Source organism: Mustela erminea, chromosome 12 (assembly GCF_009829155.1).
Source record: "Mustela erminea isolate mMusErm1 chromosome 12, mMusErm1.Pri, whole genome shotgun sequence".
NCBI classification, from domain to species: domain Eukaryota; kingdom Metazoa; phylum Chordata; class Mammalia; order Carnivora; family Mustelidae; genus Mustela; species Mustela erminea.
Window position 1 is genome coordinate 24897473 of NC_045625.1, and position 21685 is coordinate 24919157.

The 21685-nt window shown below is 37.7% G+C and overlaps 1 protein-coding gene across 2 annotated transcripts in view; it reads right to left on the reverse strand.

Moving 5' to 3' along the window:
* RAD23B (RAD23 homolog B, nucleotide excision repair protein) overlaps positions 1–21685 on the reverse strand; it is a 46563-nt gene that overhangs the window by 4501 nt on the left and 20377 nt on the right. The window contains exons 4-9 of one of the 2 annotated variants that reach the window (XM_032306949.1): positions 20049–20317; positions 14598–14653; positions 9764–9891; positions 6951–7083; positions 4861–4988; positions 3935–4105 (exon numbers count right to left, since the gene is read on the reverse strand). In XM_032306949.1, the coding sequence (XP_032162840.1) occupies positions 3935–4105; positions 4861–4988; positions 6951–7083; positions 9764–9891; positions 14598–14653; positions 20049–20317 (885 nt within the window). The remainder of the gene's footprint in view (positions 1–3934; positions 4106–4860; positions 4989–6950; positions 7084–9763; positions 9892–14597; positions 14654–20048; positions 20318–21685) is intronic. The other variant, XM_032306950.1, reaches the window with a different exon arrangement.

Genomic DNA, 21685 nt, shown 5'->3' on the forward strand with positions numbered 1-21685 from the left:
GAGAGATGCATGAAAACACCATCAAACACACTAAAACTGATAGGGTGCTGCTGTAGCAGTGCCTCAGGGACGGTTACAGCTTTATCTGCAGTAAGAAAGATCTTAAATACATAAATCTAAGGTTCTAGCTTAAGAAACTAGAAAATAGAGAAAACGAAATCCAAAGCAAATGGAAGGAGAAAAAAAGTAAGGGTTAAAAAGAAAACAAGTAAAACTACAGACTAGAAAAATATAATCAATAAAACCAGAAGTTGGTTCTTTTTTAATTCAGAGTAACAACACTGATAAACGTTTTAGTTAAACTAATGGGGGGAAAAATCGCATTCAAATTACTAACATCAGAAATGTGGGAACACTACTTTTTAGAGAAATAATACTATAGAATACTATACTACAGAATTTCTGAAAGTATAAAAAAATCTAATTTTAGGGAAATACTGTGAACAACTGTAGCCATCAAGTTAGATAATGCTGATAAAATGCACAAATTCCTAAAAAGACAAAATCACCAAAACTAACTCAGGAAACAGAAAATCTGAATAATCCTACAACAAATGAAGAGACTGAATTAGTAACCACAAAATTTTCCAAGAAGAGAAGCCAGGCCCAGATAATTTTACTGGTGAATTCTACCAACTGTTGAATGAATTAAAACTTTTCTTCATAAACTCTTCTAACGAACAGGAAAGGAGGGAGTACTTCCTCACTCATTCTCTAATGAGGCCAATCTTACCAATACCCAACCAGACTAAATCATCACACACACCCAAATCCACAGACCACTACTCCTTATGAATACAGATGCAGAAATCTTCAACAAAATACTGGCAGACAAAATCCAGCAACATATAAAAAGGACTATTCGACTATTCACCACAATCAAGTGGGATTTATCCTAGGAATGCAAGGCTAGTCCAATATACAAAAATCAATGTTATTAATAAAGCATATAAAAAAGGGAACAAAACCACATTATCTCAGCACACAAAAACCATCTGACAAAAATCCAAGACCCTTTTGTGATAAAACCACTCAATAAACTAGAACAGAAAGAAACTCTCAACCTGAGAATCTAAATCTAGTAAAATAGCTAACATCATACTTAATGGTGAAAGACTGTCTTCTTCTAAGATCAGGGACAAGACAAAGATCTTGGCTCTCACCACTTCTATTCAAAAATACACATACACAGAAGGCCACAGAAAGGATTAGGTGAGAGAGAGAAAGAGATACATCTGGGTGGCTCAGGTCATGATCCCAGAGTCCTGGGATCGAGTCTCGCACTGGGCTCTTGGGGCCTGCTTCTCCCTCTGCTTGTGCACATTCTCTCTCTGACAAATAAATAAATAAAATCTTAAAAAAAAAAAAAAAAAGAGGGCGCCTGGGTGACTCAGTTGGTTAAGCAACCGCCTCTGGCTCAGATCATGATCCTGGAGTCCCAGGATCAAGTCCCACATTGGGCACCCTGCTTTGCAGGGAGTCTGCTTCTCCCGCTGACCTCTCTCCTCTCATGCTTACGCGCGCTCTCTCTCTCTCTCTCAAATAAATAAATAAATAAATAAATCTTAAAAAAAAAAAAAAAAAAAGATACAAGGGGAGAAAGATAAGAGAAGGGAAGTAAGGAAAGAAAGGGGAAGGGGGAAGAGAAGAGAAAGCATCCATACTGGAAAAGAATTAAAACTACTTGCAAATAATATTCTACAATTAGGAAATCCTAAGAAACACACATGAATTATCAGAATTAATAAATGAGTTCAGGAAGATTTCACGATGTAGGAGGAACACACAAAATTAAGTTGTATTTGTATATAGCTAGCAATGAACAATCCAAAAATTAAATTAAGAAAATATTTCCACTGATAACAGCATCAAAAATAAAAATACACTTAAGAATAAATTTAACAAAAGCATAAACCAAAGACTATAGAATTTCTGAAAGTATAAAAAAATCTAATAAATGGAAAAGCATCTCATGTTCATGGCTTGGTGAGACTTAATATTGCTAACATGCCAATAGTCTCCAAACTGATCTGCAGGAAAAAAACACAGTATTAAAACCCCAGTTTTTTCTCTTTTCTTACAGAAATCAGACAAGTGGCTCCTAAAATCGATACAGAAATGCAAGGGATCCAGAACAGCCAAAACAATCTTAAGAAAAGAAAATTGGAGATTTCAAAATTTACTACAAAAAAGCCACAGTAATCAAGACCATGAGATAGTGGCATAAGACAAACATACAGATCAATGGAACAGAACTGAAAGCCCAGTAAACCTTCAAAATCATGGCCAGTTGATTTTCAAAAGGATGCCAAGACAATTCAATGGATAAAGAGAAGAATTTTCAGTAAATGGTGCTGGATATCCACAAGCAAAATATTAGGAAGCTAGACTCCTACACCTCACACTATAAACAAAAAGTAACTCAAAATAGATCATAGACCTAAATGTAACAAGAGCTATGAAACTCCCCAGAGGAAAAACAGGAGTAAATCTTTTGGTCGTGGATTAGGCAGCTTCTCTACTTCTTCTTCTTTTTTTTTAAGTATGACATTAAAAGTACAAATAACAAAAGAAGAAATTTCTTCTCCAAAACAGAAATCAAGAACTGATACCCCTAACCATTTAAAACAAAACAAAACAAAACAAAAACGACAACAACAACAACAACAACAACAACAACAAAACACTATAGAACAACTGAGGCAAGTGTCATTCATTCACCCACTTGCCTTATTTAAGGGGGAGAAATAGTAGCATGATACATAAAAGATCTTTTAAGAAATACGTAATTATAAAAGCTGAACACTTGAAAAAATGTTTATCGTAAATATGGACAAATTATCTTACAGATGATTTTCTAAGTACTAAGTTAAAATGAACTTTTATCAGATTTCCACCTCAAAATACTTTGTAAGATAAGACAGGTTAAGTATAGTGATTTCTAATTTATAAATATTAACAATGGAGCCTAGAGAAAAATGAATGACCTGTCATAATATCATACAAACTAAGTCACTGCAGTGCCTCACATGAACTGGCTGACCTAGTAAGGATGAATCACGGTATCAGCTTCTGATGGTGTTTTTTTTTTTTTTTTTTTTTAATTTGACAGAGAGAAAGATCACAAGTAGGCAGAGAGGCAGGCAGAGAGAGGAGAGGAGGAAGCTGGCTCCCTGCTGAGCAGAGAGCCCGATGCGGGACTCGATCCCAGGACCCTGAGATCATGACCTGAGCCGAAGGCAGAGGCTTAACCCACTGAGCCACCCAGGCGCCCAGCTTCTGATGTTTAATGTACACATTTTTTATATATAATTCATATACATATCTATTTTACATTTTAGTGACAGTACGAAAGTGAAATTTTTAAAAGTGGATAATCTTGAGTTAGGCATTTACTTTATTATCATTTTCTTTCTTTTAAAGATTTTATTAATTTATCTGAGAGAGAGAAAAAGAGAGCACAAGCAGGGGGAGCAGCAGAGGAAGAGGAAGAAACAGACTCCCCTCCCCACTGAGCAAGGAGCCTGACGCAGGACTCAATCATGACCTGAGTTGACAGCAGATGCTTAACCGACTGAGCCACCCAGGTGGTTTCCCTAAGATCATTGTCCTCATAAATTTTCAGACATAAAAAGAAATTTTTAATTTTTAAAATATGTTTATAACTATTTTATAAAGCTGCCATTCACTTAGCAGTTCCTTGGCTAGCACAAAGGCCAAGATGTGAGAGCGGGGATGAAAATACACGGTCTTTATTGCAATCCTTAGGACAATGCTGTATTTGGCTGTGTCCAACCGAACTATCTCCAGTGGCAGAAATATTCTCTATCTGTGCTACCCCACACAGCAGCCTCCAGCCCCATGTGACTACTGAGCCTCTGAAATGGGGCTAGTGACACTAAGGAACTAAATTTTCAGTTTTACTTCAACTCACCCTTTCTATAGCTTCTTTCTCCTGAGGCGTTACTTGAATGTAGTTCATATGACCACTTCCGGCTTCTGCAATTCCTCCACTGCCACCTCCACCCCCTCCTCCTTGACCACCAGCTTCTTGAACTGGTTCATTTAACATCTGAATAAAATGCTCCTGGTGCTGGCTAATTTGCTGTGGTAATTTGAAGGACAGAAAAAACAACAACAACAAAAAACAACAAGAAAACAATACAATGATATAAAGTATCTTCAGGAAACTAAGAATTCTAAATTCAAACAGCAGAGAAAGCTAGAATTTTGTAACTGCTTTATTTTTAGAATGATTCTGAATTATTTCATCTTTGGAAGGATGTGATTTCTTATATACTATTAAAAAAACTTGGCACTTTTCAGTGAGGTAAATAGTGAAGAATTAAGAGAATTCAAATTCTCTTTCATAAATGGGTCCCATTTCCCCAAATCAATGTTAAAAAAAACTATTTGGGGATTATAAAAAGAAAGAGAACTTCTGTATCTTCCATACTAGTACGCAGTACAATGCTGAGGTTCATAACTTGAGGTTTAAATAAGCCCATGGGTATTAAGAGGCAGTGCTCCACTAACAGTAAGTTTGGGGAAAAAAGATTTTATAAATGATTTCTTTCACAAAGAGCTTCTCAGATTTTTTAATCAATAATTTTAATAATTTTAATCAATAATTTGATTATTTTATAATAATCAAATTATTTGACCAACTTAAATTAACCTACCTCCACCCTCCAACTCTTTTTTTAGTACATCTAATCTATAGCACACATACCATTGATTGCAACTCAAGAGAAAAGTTTATAGAGCTTATGGAGGGGAAGGGGAGTCACATGGACTTTAAAAAAAATAGGATATATTCCATAAACCCACTTTTGAAATTAACTTTGATTAAATAGTTACCTGCAGTAACTGAGGATTTTCTCGACCTATCTGTTGTAGCAATGCTGGAAGCAGGGAAGGATTCTGTTGAATAATCTGTCTCATCTGTTGAAACTGAGGCTGATTCCGTAAAAATTCAAGTGGATGTCCTAAAAATCACATAACATTATAAACAAAAGCAGTAATTATGTATACAATATATATACATATACGTGGTTCAATCATAATTTTAGACAGCAAACACTGACAAGCAAAAAATTTGATGAGTTCTCAGATGTATATAAAAATGGGAGTAAATAATGACAGAAATCTTTCAACTATACCAACGTGCAAATCTTATACTATAGAAATTACTCCTACCGGTATAGGTAGAGTACAGAACACTGAAAGAAGGAAGTTTTCCTACAACTGTTAGAGGTAGTTAGTATCATCAAACAACGAGAAATTATGATCTGCATGCACTCTATCAAAATAAAAAGTACTAACACTGTTCCTAAGAAAAATATTTATCTAGGATTAACAAAACCAAATATTCCACTTTCTAATACAACCCAAACCTTTAAGAAAACAAAACAAAACAAAACAATCTGAGCTCGAATTCCTGGGAAATTCTAAACCAAAGAAGTGAAAGATAATACTTAAAAGTTAAGAGTTGAGATATGCAGATCAGAAGTTTTATTAATACAAACTTAAATTATAATTAGGAAGACAATTTTGGTTATTACAATTAAGCTTCAAACATTTCTAATTTATAAAAGCTCGAGATAAATAAGCTACAAGTAGGGGCACTGGGGTGGCTCAGTCATTAAGCATCTGCCTTTGGCTCAGGTCATGATTCCAGGGTCCTGGGATAGAGTCCCACATCAGGCTTCCTGCTGAGAGAAGCCTGCTTCTCCCTCTGCCTCTGTCCTTCCCTCTGCTTGTGTGTGCTTGCTGTCAAATAAATAATCTTTAGAGAATAAAATAAGCTACAGGTCAATCTAGTCCTAATACATTTAGAACTCTTTAGTCCAAAATTCCATGGCAATCATAAATATTAAGGATGCCAAATAAGACAGAACTTGCCAATTTTGGGGGGTAGTGGTTGTGCTCTGATCATACTACAGGAAACCAAGAATTGCATGTAACTATGTTTTTGACGTTACTAATGAATTATGGGCATTTTTTGGATGTTATTTCCTTAATTATTCAAGAAAATCATTCAAATTAAAATGGCCAAATGAGTATGAGAAGTAACCTTCCTTCTGTGACACCGGTTTTACAGATGAAGAAAATGAGACTCAGGAACTAAATTAACTAAGGACTGCTAAATGGGACAGCAGTCCCTACCTGAACCAAAGCTGTGGCCTCTTCTTTCCATTCTTATGCCAACTCTGCATAAATGAAAGCCTGTCCTCTGGGAGACTGTACACAAAAAGGAAAGCCTGTTCTCTGGGAGACCGTACACAAAATACTCATGGCTTTTTGTCAACCAGAGCAGTCATTACATAGAGCTAGGAAAAGCATCAAGAAGGGCCTCTTCAAAATGAAGTTTAAATTACTTTATCACTACTGTGTACAGAACGGAGCCTGAAGGAGAACAAAGTAACTTGAGCCCACCACAGGCTCTAGGGCCTCCTCTGTAGTCACACCTTCATCAATGGAAGGGTGGAAGCTGACCAGTAAACAGAGGTGAATTCAAGATTGGCTTTCAGCTCTAGATACATGTCTTCAAAGTTCTCAGTGCTTTATTTCTTTGGTGGTAATAACAGCGACTAAGATTGTCCCAGCTTTGAAATTACACATAGTTTATGATATGCATAGGGGAAGAGAAGAGACAAGGTGAGCAAACATTCTGAATGACTTCAGAATGTTAACACAAAATGCAAACTGGGAAGCCTCTCTTCCTCGGAACAGGCTAAACAGAATGTGCCCTTTGCCAAAACTACAGCACTGAGGTCTCAGCAAGAAGTTAATGCAATTGCCACTTGGGAGAATTGTTTTGGGCCCTTTTTTAACATTAATGGATAGAGAACTTGTATGAAGAGTCCTCCAGATGCTCCAGGAACAAGCCTCACCTCACACTAGAAACTCAGGACTGTGCCCCCACACCCCCACCAGCCCATGCTAACCTCCAGGGCTCGCTGTGGTTGTCGATGCCGTCGTAGTCGCCGCAGCGGCCGCCACCGAAGATGGAGGAGCCCCAGTGCTGACCGCAGGAGGGGTGTCCACCACAGCCTGACTCTCTCTATCTCCAGGGATCCCCTACAATACAATTTCCCAGCTTTAAAATATCTTGTCATTCAAAGATAGTTCAATACTATACAAAGAAAAAGATTTATTGACCTATTTAATGTGCTTGTCTAATTTCCAAAAGCATCAAACAGATATCTGCTTCTATTAAAAGTAAAAGATTAAGACTTATCTAAAAGCTGTGTATATTTGGATTAGATTAGAAACGACCTAAGCATGATACAGAAGAACCCATAGTGCAGTAACGTAAGGCAGCACCATGTCCAGCAGAATTTTCCATGATGACAAAAATGTTCTGTATCTATGCTAATAAAATATTCATTGATCACACAAAGCTACTGAGAACTTGAAATGTGGCTAATGTTACTAAAGAAACTAATTTTTAATATACTTTTAATTTTATTCAATTCAAATAACTATTTGTACTTAACACTACTTAATAGCTATTTTACTAGACAGTGCAGATCTAAGATATAAAGAGATTTGTAATTTAAAACATAAGTCATAAAATGATGTTTACATACAGCAACATATTACATCTAACATCAAAGATCCTAAATCTGTATATAATATCAATAAATATTAAAAATATCAATACAAACCTTATCAAAACTGGACATTTGTTTTTTATGCTATGCATTACTCTATTTTTTGAATTTCACAGAAACTTTCACCAGCTGTATGGTAGCAAGGTTTGCATTTGTAAAGCTAGCCTGAGGGCGCCTGGGTGGCTCAGTGGGTTAAGCCGCTGCCTTCGGCTCAGGTCATGATCTCAGGGTCCTGGGATCGAGTCCCGCGTCGGGCTCTCTGCTCAGCAGGGAGCCTGCTTCCCTCTCTCTCTCTGCCTGCCTCTCTGACTACTTGTGATCTCTCTCTGTCAAATAAATAGAATCTTTAAAAAAAAAAAAAAAAAAAAAAAAAAGCTAGCCTGAAAATTATCCAAAGAAACAGGTTTTGACACGTGCAGTTCTGAAATGAATCCTGAGGCAGGTAAAAATCTAATGGAGACAGAGCAGGTGGCAACAGTGGCCAAGCAAGGAGGAGCTCCTCTACTGAACCACGGTTCTGAGAAAGCATTCTCCAGGAAGTATCACATACAAAAAATTAAATTATTCAAAATTTACAAAAGTAGATGTAAGAACCTTAAATATTTCAATATTTTCTAAGTTATAGTATTTGTCTTTTGAACTTATTATAATTTAAACTGCATTGAGACTTCTGGAGCACTATTTTGATGCATGATTTACAAGACTTTTCATATACAACATATCAAAAAAGTCTTTATGAAATCCACATAGATTGTGAAGGAGAAGAATTAAGAAGGAAGTATTACATTTGGGTAAAAGAGGATAATGGTTAATGCTTCCATTTCCCAATAAATCAGAAGCTGAAACCATAAACTTATAAAGAATTATGCATAATGAACCACATGAAGGGTAATGGCTGCTAGCATGAGATGTCACTCTGGGCATTAGAAACAAATGTTTTTGAGACTCCCTTGACTATTACTGACAATAAATAAGCTAACAATTCAAACGTGAATGGAACCAGGTAAATAACATCATACATTGAATTAAATGCACGCTATTATATCAGGAACCAGGGAATGGATGGGAAGATAATGAATTAAAGAGTCTATGATCTAAAACTTTTCCTAAAACTTTTCCTAAACCCTTACAAAAATCCAGAATCCAAGTTGTCCAGACAAACCAGCTCTCTGAATTAATTAATCAATCTACCTATCTATCTTCTAAGTCTTTTATTTATTTTTTTTTAACCTAGGCTTCATGCCCAGCTCGGAGCCAAACTCAGAGCCTGAATTCATGATCAAGACTGAGATCTGAGCTGAGCTCAAGAGTCAGATGCTTAACTAACTAAGCCACATGGTCACCCCTTTCAAGTTTTTATTTAGGATGTCAGTTTTTTTTTCTTTTTCTTAGCTATCTAAATTTGTAAGTGAAATCTCTTCATTTTTAAAAGTTGGCAACTAATTATAAAAATGTACACAGTATAAGACAAATAAAATTGGGTGCGGGCTTCCAACTTGTTACTTTTGCCCTCTATCGTAGAGGAGGAGCACCTAGAAGGGGTGCCTGGGTGGCTCAATTGGTTAAGCGTTTGCCTTCGGCTCAGGTCATGATCCCCAAGTCCTGGGATCAAGTCCTGCTTCGGGCTTCCCGCTTCGGGCTTCCCGCTTCGGGCTTCCCGCTTCGGGCTCCCCGCTCAGTAGGAAGCCTGCTTCTCACTCTCCCTGATGCTCCCCTGCTTGTGTTCTTTCTTTCTGTCGAATAAAATAAAAGTAAAATCTTAAAAAAAAAAAGTATACCCAGGAGTATGCTGGCCATCAAAAAAGCCACTAAAACGGTAGATTAGATTTTAAAAAATTATCCCACACTCCAAACAAACTGTCATCCTTTGAGGATAACATGAATGGGGTAGAAGTTACTACTCTAAGTGGAGAGCCAATTTTACAACTCATTTAGCCATGGTGTTTCCTAAATAAAAATCACATCAAAATCTTTTAGAAGAGGTTACATTTTACCAACACAAAATGTTAGCAAATTAAGAAAAATACAAACATTACATAAATTACTAGCATATATTCTCATTCTCCTGTGAATTATTACTGTTCCTTAAAAGTCTCTGAGACTTTGGCATTAAACTACAATAAATAAAGTGAAATATTTCTCACCATTAAAAGGTACTCCACTGCTCTGTCAGGGTTGTTGAAACTGGCTCTCAGGGCTGCAATCACTTGCTCTCGTTCATATCCCATTGACATGATCTCAGTTACCATATTCTCGTAAGACTGACCTGTCACTAAGAAAAGGTGTGTGGCATGGGAGGAAGGAAAAGAAAGAAAACATTTAATAAATATGCATTTCCCGTGTATTTCTTGAATGTATATACAATATTTCAGGCACTACAGGACTAGGGGTACAAAAATGAGTAACAGAACAAACTACAACATATATGTGTATGGGTAGAATAATGCCCCCCTGCCCATCCCTGGAACCTATAAATGTGTTAGGTTATGAGGCAAAGTGGAATTATGGTTGTTAATCAGCTGACTTTAAGAAAGAGAAATTATCCCAGATTATCTGTGTAGGCCTGATGTAATCACAAGGGTCCTTAAAAGCAGAAGGAAAACAGAGGGGAGGGTCAGAAAAACAGATCTAAAGTCAAGAGCAAAGCAGCAAGGTTGCAGATGCTATGCTCCTGCCTGATGACAGGAAAAAGGGGCTATAAGCCAAGGAATGCGGGCAGCTTCCAGAAGCACTGAAAGGACATAGAACAGATCCCCCCCTGAAATGTACAGAAAGGACTGCTGCCTTGATGGTAGCCCAGTGATTCAGCCCCTTGATTTTAGTCCAGTGAGGACTATGTTAGATTTCTAACCTACTGTGCACCTTAAGATAGGTGCTCATCTGTTGTTTCCTACCAAGAAGTCTGTGGAAACTTATCACATCAGCAACAGAAAACTAGCACAGTATGCTTAGTAAGTACAATAAAAACATCAGATACAAATATACGAGAGAATTAGCAGGTCAGAGAAGGCAACCTGGAAGAGACTGATGAACTAATTTTTTGAAAACACAAAGGAGGGATATTTCAAGCAATCAATTCTACTGTAACAACTTCAGTTTTCCTTCGACATCTTTTATTACCAAAGCTGAAGAAAAAAGGAGGTTAGAAGCAGGAAAGTTAGGCTTTCATATACAGATCTTGTGTAATGCCCCAAGCGCTGCTATCCCAGGAAGTCACATCCCACAGGCTACCGCCAACCCAAACTTGCTTTTCATGGAAATGTCAGACCACAGACAACAGTCTGAAAAGAAAGCCAGCTCTACACCAAACTTACTTCACTTAAGCCATCTTGTCTTTCACTTCTCTTCTGGGTACCATTCCCTTTCTTGTCTCCTTAAAGAACTGGACCCTTTGGTTATCCTCTCTTGTCTACCTCCCATCTTTCACTCTCCATTTAATCATCCTGATCAGCAGCTGACTATATCCAATGTCATCCTAAAAGCAGAAGCCAACCCCCTTGGTCGGATCCCAATTCCTCTTTCAGAAACTGGTCCATCTGTCTGCTGCCTTCCCTTTCCAGCCATAGCTAACGGCACAGGCTGTGTCCACTTTTCACCTTCCACTCACTCCTTAGCCAATATTGATCTGTGACTTTGAATCTGTAAGATTTCCCCCTCAGATGTGTCCCACAATTATCTGCTTTCTCCATTTCAATAACCAGCACCTCTATCCACCCAAGCCCAAGAACCAGGAACCCTGGTGACTGCAAGTTCCCTCTCCCTTCCCTTCCATCACTTATCTACCAGTGTTATCTGCTAGGTCCTACATCTGAAATACAGCGCAAAACTGCCTACTTCCCACTTTCTTCACTGCCTTCACTCAAGACCAGGCCACAACAATCTCTCATCTGGATAACACCCTGCTTCCTCTCCTGCCCCCAAGCCTATAATCTATTCTTCGGCCGACTGGAAAAGCAAGCTTTTTAAAAAAGAAACCTCATCTCATTTTGGGTTCCCAACACTCAACAATCTCCACACACCACACTCCAACCACGCTGTTGTTTTCCAGCTTACTTCACAAGTCATACCTTTTAGAATCAGTCCTAGAACCTTTACACACACACACCCCTCTTCTCTGAGGGGTCAGTTCCTTCACAGCTCCAGTTCTCAATTTAAATTGAGAATACATCCCAGAGATGTACTGCCTAACTATCCCAAGTAAAGTACCTTCTATTTTCTTAATGGGAGCCATTAGTTTCCTTAAAATCATTAATCGTGATTTGCAATTTACTTTGTTTCACCACTTCTTTCCCCCATCTGAACAAAAAGTTCAGCTGTGCAAGGGACCCTGTCGTTTTACACTGCCATTTCCCTGGCACAGGTGACACTCATCAGTTGAGTGCTTTTTTGTTTTGTTTTGTTTTTTTGCAAAATTTTCAATAAAGGCATTTAATAGCTATGAAAGTATAGTTTAAAAAAATTAAATATCCTTGAGCAAATGTAGCATTCATGATCTTGCTTAGAATAATGACTTTTCCTTTCCCCTTCCATAAAGGACTTGTTAATATATTTGTTCTTAATTATCCATTCAAATGACTCTAGCACAAAGCCACTTAAGTGTCAATATCCCTTCAGTAATCAAGTTCCCAGGTACAGAAATTAGCATCAATATAAACAAAATTAAGAACTGTGGAGTAGCTGAACTACACTATTATGACATGGCGTTTCTCATTTAATCCTCACAATAACTCCATGAGAAAGGTTTACTATGATCATGGTTTAACAATGGCTGGTAAGTCATGGTACAGATACTAACACAAGCTGTTAAGAGTCCAGAGTCCCACACCTAGGCATCAAGCTACACCTCCTAAAATTATGCCTCCTAATTAATCAAGTTATAGAACTCAGAAAGAGATGCCTATAAGCAGTGTGATACTTTCCAGATAGTAATAGTACAAGGGCAAATGACTCACAGAAAAACTAGAGACAATGGACAACACAATAGAGAGCTAATGAGGTTACAGTGTAGTAGTGATGAAGAACCTTATTGTGTCACTAAGAGTGAGCTGTGGTCTTATCTTCCAGGTCACACAGAGCTGTGAAAGGAACTAACAGCGACCTCATTAGATCTGCCTTTTATGAAGTCCACTATGACACGGCACTGACCAGTTACGAATAATGCAGGAGTTATCCGTAAGATAAGGCTGTGAACTACAGTAGTCAAGTGGCAGCGAAAACAAATTATTCCAGGAACCTCAGGAAGGAGGGTTGTCAGGACCCTGACCTAAATGGCCCATGAGAAGCGGGGAGGTCAAGAACGATGCCAACATATGGTAGAGATGATGATGCAAGCAACGAGGAACAAAGAAGAATCAGATGGGAGGATAAAATAGGATTCCATTTGGAACCTGAGGAGTTTATGGAGGTTGTAGGCTTCCCACATGGTGGCTTAAAGAATAAGTCTGGGGACTCAGAGGGAGATGTGTACTGGAATTATAATTTTGGGGATCTTTACAGTATATGGGTGATATTTGCCAGTCCCATAGTTTGAACTTTGAACTATGATCTCTAGCAGAACCACAGAAGATCCATTCACTTAAGGGTCAGATAAAATGAAGAGTTAACTAGAAAGCCTGCAAAGGAATACTCAAGAGGCATGGATCAAGAAAAGAGCAGTGTCATAGCCACAGAAGGAAAGTTTAAAGCAGCAGGGTATCAATGTAAAGACTGGGAGGATTAACGAGTAAAGGGGTCTTATGACCTAAGTTGTGTAGCGAGCCAGAGACATAAAGGTACAACATTGCCTTCAGAGGACTAGGCGTCTAACAGCGGCAGCTAGAATTCGGCAACACCGTGCTTTCCAACGGAGGTGGCAGTGGTGTCAGCCAGACAGTTCAGGAGCACCAGGGGCAAGTGCCAGGTGGTTCCAGCTCTGTAGGCAGACGGCACCTGACTGATTTCTGGGTCACCTCTTATAGTCTTTCCAGTATCTCACTAATAATTTCCTAGGATTAAGCCTTTCCCCGTCTGAAAGGGATTTCTGTTTTGCTGACTGGACACTAACTCAGACTCATTTGACAGCAGACTAGTCCCAGAACACAGTAAATGTAAAAGAGTAAATGTGGGTATGGTACATCCAGGTGACCTTACGTTGATTACTTACAACCATTCTGACCCTACATGATATGGACAACCAAGATGCCATTTCCATGGCAATGAAAGGATCATGGAGTTCAAGTCATCAGGTCAGAGGCCAACTCCCCAGATCATATGAGGTACTATTGCTGTTGGAACCCTGCTGCTGCAGCAACTAAGAAGCTAGAAGCCCATACCACTGAAGCTGCTGTTCCTAGTCTTCCTCCTCCCTACCATTTCCAGTAATAGAGAACAGAAGGAGAGGGATGGAGTTGCCAGCCAACAGACCAACAATTAGCAGGAAAGTAGGAAACGTACTAGAAGTGTCACAATGGGAAAATGAGGGAGGGGGGACTGATTTTGACAGACTAAGTGTGAAGGGGAGATGAAAAAGCATTATTCAATAGTTAAAGCTGGGACAAAAAGGTACATTCACTGCAGTACCATAAAAGCAACAAGACAGAGATGGGACATGACAGGGCTCCAAACTGGAATAAAGATGTGCAAGGAAGATTTAGTAACATTTTATACCCGTTTTATAAATATTTTTAAATAAAACTGTCAACAGTTCAAACTCTGTTAAGACTTCATTTAAAATTCACATTTGAAAAATAGAAAATAACCTGCTTTAACCAAAAGAATATGCTTGACTCTAATAATACTTTAAATAGTACAATTTAAAGAATTCAATACGTAACACACAAACTTACAGTCTTTAGTAATATATTAATCAAATAATTATCTAAATCATTTAATAGCTTGATAATAAGCAACCATGAAAATGAACATTTTCATGATCTAGAAAAATGAAATTAGAACCTCCTCCCTTCCTTTTGTAAGGTTATTTATAAGGTAGATACTTACCCAGTGCACTGGTTGCATCTTCAAAAAGGTTTGACCGAGAAGAATCTCCTGATGTACTGCAAAAGGTTTTCAGAAAATTGTACATCAGAAAGTACATAAAACTTACACTGAAGTTTAGTAATGGTCCAAACTGTAAAGATACTGTTTGATTTTAATCAAATGTATAAGTCTGGCTACAGTTTTTAAACCATCTTCTACATTAAACCCCAAAGCTTTATCCATAACATTTATGGTTTGGGAAGAATTTTCAATCTTAATATTCATACTGTTCTACAAATGCCTCATTTTAAATGTCCAAAGATAGAAAATAACAACTGAACAGAATGTTTACCATTTAAGGAATACAAAAAAAGATAATGCACAACTATTTCCCTAAAAGAATTTATAAGTTAAATAACCTGTAAGTCAAGTCACAATAGAAGAAATACCAGACAACACAAGTATCCTCCAGTTTTCCAAAGTCCATATTCCACCACATTTTGCTTTTACCAAAGACCTACATTAGTATCCATTTTCACTAACCAGAAGAAATCTGAAGAGAATTTTCTCTAAAGAGGATTTCTGCTTATACAAGAAAAGTGAAAATAGTGTTTTGTTTGTTTTGCAGCAAGCCTTTACAGAGGAACACACCCTGAGAAGCCAGCGCGGCCCCGAAGCTCCTTCCCCAGAACCATACTAAGCATCTCAGCATCAAGCTGCCATAACTGTGTCTGTGAGCATCTGCGCTTCATCTAAATTTATTCTGTGCCTCCATTACCAAGGTGTGTGTGTGTGTTCAGAAAAGTCTGAGAGGTTATTTTATAGGTCTGGAAATGTTCAAAACTTTTCCACATAAATTTATGGTAACTGCTTCTTTGCAATTATTTCTTTGCTTATGCCACTTTGGCTTACAAAAGGTTTCATAGGAATACTCTATTTTCAAACAGTGGGGGAAACCTGTACAGAATAAAGAGGTAACGTAGGAACCACATTATGCTGGAAGGCCTGGGAAATCTTTACATAACAGAATTTCGGTTAGGTCTTATAGGTCAGTTTTTCACGCAGGAGCTGATAAGGCATTCAAGTCAAGGAACATAGCAAAAAAACAAAAAATGGAGAGGTGTGTTAAAATCCAAGTTGTAACCAAAAGCAAACCAGGTTAAAAGGACTAAGTTTCTGCTGGGTAATTGCAGAAGGTGAGTCTAGAAAACAAAGCAGACGAAAACAAGATTATGAAAGACCATGAAGAGTAGGCCAAAGAAAAATAAGTTGAAGTTTACAAACTAGTAAAGGTAGCAGTTGGCAGTTTAGATTTAAACATACATACAACAAAACACACACTTACACCTCTCTCAATTAAAAAAAATAAATAAAACACAGTATGGGCAGCTGGGTGGCTCAATCAGTAAAGCGTCCAAATCTTGATTTAGACTCAGGTTATGATTTCAGGGTCATGAGATCGAGCCCCATGTCAGGCTCTGCACTGAGCATGGAGCTGCTTAAGATTCTCTCTCCCCCTCTTCGTCTGCCCTCCTCCCCCTACCTATGCACAGCAAGAACAAGGGAAATACGCTAAGTCTGAATTCATAAATTATTTTTTAATCCTCAGTTTATTCATCAATACAATGAAGTCCATAATAATATCCATGTATCCCAAAGTGGTGTATGTAGGGTTCTACTGGTAAAGTATTTCGCAAAGTGCCTGGCATCATAACATCTGATATGATTAAACTAATTTTCTGGTGTAACTTTTTAAATGATCTTCATTTAACTAGATAGCAAAGCTAACTTACATAGAAGGCAAAACTTTGAAAAGAATTATATACAGTTATATATAGAACAAATAATTCTCCTGCCCAAGTCCCCTACCCAGGGAATAATCACTACTACCAGTTTCTATATAATAATGACTTGTGTCTTGCCTTTGGGAGTGTTTTATTTAACTTAATTATCTCATGTCAGCAAAACCACAATGACCTCATATTTTCCCCAGACATACAGTACTCCATTTAATTGACCAAACCAAGCTCTTCAAAGGCAATTTTCAGTTTGGTTCTCAACTTTTAAATTCCTTCTGTAGTCAAATTTACCAACTGTTCCTTCTATGACTTCTTTGATTAAGATTATTTTTATTTTTATTATGTTCTATAGTTTAGTTTCCTTTTATGTTGATTCTTTATCTAGCTAGAATTTATTTTTAGAAGTATAAGGTATATGACCCATCTTCCCCCTTCCATTTGGCTAGACATTAATCCCAACAGCATCTTCGCACAGTGGTTTCAAATTACATCTTTATCTTATGTTAAGTCCCTGGTATGTGTTCTGGTCTGTTTCTAGAGTACCATCTATTTACTTAAGCACTCTTTTTAGTAAGAGCCATTGTAAATTACTGAAATCATTACCACCATGTATAATATATTTTACTACCTGACAGGATTAATCTCCTTCATTCCAGTTCACTTACAGAACAATCTGTGCTGTTCTGCACAATGCTTTAAAATTTCCTTTTATATATCTCAGATAAGAGTGAGGGACGGCTGAACCACCATTATTCAACCTTGATTCTACCTCACCACTTCTCCTTGCCCACCTGCAGAGGAAACCACTTATGAGTTAGTGTGCCGTCTCGTTGCTACTGTTCTTCTGCACATTGCTATACACAGCCACAGAAGAGAAAATATATGATGTTGTTTTGTAGCTTTTGTTTGGTTTATGATTATTGCCCATTGTTTTGTAATGTTTTTCTCACTTGATAACAAAGCCTTAAAAACACATTCACTCAATATGATATATACTACATACTTTAATTCGCCGGTGGCACTTCAGGAAGCCCAAGAATACAGATTTCTGGGATCCACCCCCAGATAATTCTGATTTAGGTGAGGGTTTAACTTCAAACAAACTCCCAGTGATGCTGATGCTGCCCACTATCACTCTGACTAGCACTGCTCTCTAATATGAATAAATTACAGGTCGAGTCATTCCCTTACTAATGTATTTAAGTTGGTTCCTATTTGCCTTGGACTATGAATAACGTAGTCTTGTGCACATGCGCAACTTCTCTAAGGTAGAGATAAACAAGGAGAATATGCATTTTAATTGGTGGTTTCTCAAGAACAAAACTGGCCTAAAGACACAAACACCTATAATGAAATGTCATGCCAGTGGTGTCCCTCAAATTCATACCAACATTTCTCCTGATAATTTTAAGTTTTGTACTTTACAGGACACTCCATGTTTTACAATACAGATGAAAGGACTAAGGCACATTTAAGTAGTTTTCTGAGCTTCTCTCATCCTACCTTTCCTGTGTTATCCTTCTCTAAGGTGATCATTTGGAGAAATAAGAATAAACAGTTGCGGGGGGGGGCACCTGTGTGGCTCAGCTGTTAAGCAGCTGCCTTTGGCTCAGGCCATGATCCCAGGATCCTGGGATGGAGCCTCATATTGAGCTCCTCGCTCAGCAGGAAGTCTGCTTCACCCTCTCCTCCTGCTTGTGGTTCCCTTGCTGACAAACAAACAAACAAACAAACAAATAGCTGGTGTATAAGGCCCAATCAAGTAACTCTAGCATCTGCTCTCTGTATCACTGATCATCTACTGACTCATGCAACTTCTGTACCTCTGAAAACATAGTAATACTGACTCTTGAGAATGGGAAATCAAATTGTAGCCCCGGGAAGAAATTTTAAAAAGTTAACAATAAAGAAATTTGGATAAATGCTCTTAGCACATTAAAATGTATCAATCGATTCTGAAATTCTCACAAAGAGCTTTTCTTTTTTTTTTTTTTTTTAAAGATTTTATTTATTTATTTGACAGAGGGAAATCACAAGTAGTTGGAGAGGCAGGCAGAGAGAGAGAGGGGGAGGCAGGTAGAGAGAGAGAGAGGGAAGCAGGCTCCCTGCTGAGCAGAGCCCGATGCGGGACTCGATCCCAGCACCCCGAGATCATGACCTGAGCCGAAGGCAGCGGCTTAACCCACTGAGCCACCCAGGCGCCCCATAAAGAGCTTTTCAAAGAGCTGAAAACATATCAGAAAATAAAGTATACTACACTGAATGAAGACATATTTACAGTTACAATGTTTAAAATGATCTGGGAAATCAATGTGTTAAATTTGTTCAGTTCTCTCCCAAAGACAGAACTGATTTACAACTTTTGACAGAACAGCTTAACCTGAGTCTGGGTTGTCTCCCACCAGGTAAGAGTTTGAATGCATTTCTAAATATACACAGGAGAAGCATCAAGTTAGGCAACAGTGTCTCAGAATGCCTAAAGCAAAGTTCAGCAAGCAGGCATAGGGGAAATATTTTATTACCTTAGCCTATGCTCTCCTGGTAGGGAATGAATTCCCTGGAAAGAAGCCCTAAGTGAGCAATTAATCAGGATGACTCAAACCCCTTTAAACACCATGGACTGGGTCAGACACAGTAAACAGACATAAAAGCAAAACACTAAAATAAAGGATCATAATTAAATTTTTTCTAACCATTACTATATTTATCACAAATATGCTTTCCTATCAGTAAGTGTTTCCATATCCTGTATAGATCTCTGTTCCATCTGGTTCTGATTCCAAGAACTACTGCCACTGAGGTCCCAAGTTGTACTAAAGTCACAAAATACAAACAGCTTCAGTGCCGTTGCACACTGGACTAAATATAACCCATGTTCTCAGGTAAAAGAGAAATTCCCTATACAAGTCCACCCAAGAGAACCAAAGCACATGGTTGTTTATTTATCCTTGGGAGGAAAAAAACTTTTGTCATAAACTATTCAATAATCTGCCAACTTTTGCACAAGAAATTATTTCTTGTTCCTCAAATATCCTGCACCTTTTCTTTTGTTTTAAAGATCTACACTTATAAGACTTAAATTTCTACAAAAGTTCACAAGAAATATGGATTAAACTATACAATTCAAACAATTCATATGTTCAACAAAAGGTCGTAGGTTAACTATGCGCAATAGCTGGTATTTAACTCTGCTGTGAATATGTGCTATTTCACAGCTTTTACACCCATTATTTCATTTAATACTTATAACAACTCTAGGATATAGGTCCTATTGTCATCCACATTTTACAGATAAGGAAAGTACCCAAAGATGTTACTTTTCTAAGGTTAAGTGCCAACAAATGTCAGATCTAAACACAATGCTATGCGGCAACTGGAAATATTTAGTGGCATGGAAGGATATTTATAATATAAATGACAATGATCAGAGAAGAATATAGAGCAAATATAAACAATGATTAGGGAACAAAGTCAAGTTATTTATGTCAAACTATAATAAAATAGCAAGTTATAGTTTTATAATTTCTACAGGTCATTTACAGTTCAGTGTTTAGAAAAAGTTTAATGTAGCAGAAACAAAGTTTGAGCCAAACAATCATCAAGATAAATACATGGATGAAGTTCTTGTCATGAACTTGTGTTGAAATACGATTTCCTAGACTGCAGGTCTCACCTGTCAGTTGCTGTTGGACTCGTAGCTACTGGTGTCTCTGCTGGTTTTTCTGCAGGCTTCTCTGGTTGCGTCGCACTAGCAGGTGCAGGTTCAGAAGATGCTGTCGTTGGTGCTGGAGTGATGGATGCAGGGGAAGGAGTAGGAGCCAGAGTGGGAGCCGGGGTTGGGGCCTGAGCCACAGCTGGAGCTGTGGAGGAGCTAACTGTGGTAGTGGTGGCAGGACTTGACTGTTGGGTTGTAGCTGGTGCTGGTGTTGTCACTGCTTTGGGCTAAGCACATTAAAAGAGTAAAACAATGAATTATGATAAAATACCCAATTTCTAAGTAGACAGTACTGTTACAGGAGGCTACAAACATAACACCAATAAAAACTTGCAACCTGAAAATTTCATAAAGCAACATAACAAGTGATCAATATTAGCCATCTGAATCACTACTTATGTACTCTCTCAAATAATTAGCTTTAGCTAATAGTTTCAGTCTTTGTTATCAAGTTAGTATGAAGAAGAACCAGAAGCAGCCACTACTCAGAAATATACACAATGTATACTGACAAACAAACAAACACCATGTAATTATTGTCCCACCACTCCCAAACATTACACTTTAAGTTCCTTGGTTATAACTTTCAAGTATCTATTGTCATTTAAAACATCACCAAAATAACTTTTTTGTTTGATCTGGCTAATATAAAGCACACTGGAGAAAGAGTGGCTGTGCAAGGTAGGGCAGGGGACTTAAAAAAAAAAAAATACTAGCAGTGTTCATTCTCTTCTTTCTTTAATTCTAAGAGTCCTGTGTTTAGCCCTGTAACTTTTTAAACTGCCAATACCCTACAAATTATTAATGTCATAAAACTCCAATCTAAATGAAGTGAAATTTAAATGTACTACTATGCTCACTTATTATTTCCCTTAAGATTACTTGTGGTCAGTATCATATAGTCACATTCCATGCCCTCAAGGTCTCTGTTGCCACAGAGCTATTTAAGCCTCATTCTAAATGGAATCAAACCCATCTGCTTTTTGAAGTTTTTCTGCTCACTTCTGTTCTAAACATCTTTTTCCTGTCTCTTTATAATAAAGTCATTTCTCATTGCTTCCATAATGCCTACTTTTTTTCCCTTCTAATAGGGGGCTTCTCTTATTAACTTGAAAATAAAGTAACTGCAAATACCAGTAGAAGCCTATGTAAAATAAGAAAAGGCCTGGCTTAAGTAGCTATTCTATAAATGTATGGATCTATTCTGAGACCTATCCTGCTTAATTCTTAGTAATGTTCTAAATAATCAAGGTTATTCTAATACAAATGAAATAAGATCAGTAACATAGACATCCAAATATATGGCTACCACATTTTCCACTATATACTATCTGTGATAAAACTAGATGAGACAATGCAGTATTATTCAGCCCTAAAAGGACACAAATTCTGGCATATAGCTACATGGATGAACCTGGAAGACATATTATGCTAAGAGAAATAAGCCAGTCACACAAGGAAAACACACTGATTCCACTTAATATGAAGTATGTAGAGTAGCTAAACTCATAGAAAGCAGAATGGTGGTTACCAGTGACTGGGGGATGGGGGAAATAGGAGTCACTATTTAGGGGGTGCCGAGTTATAAAAACGGA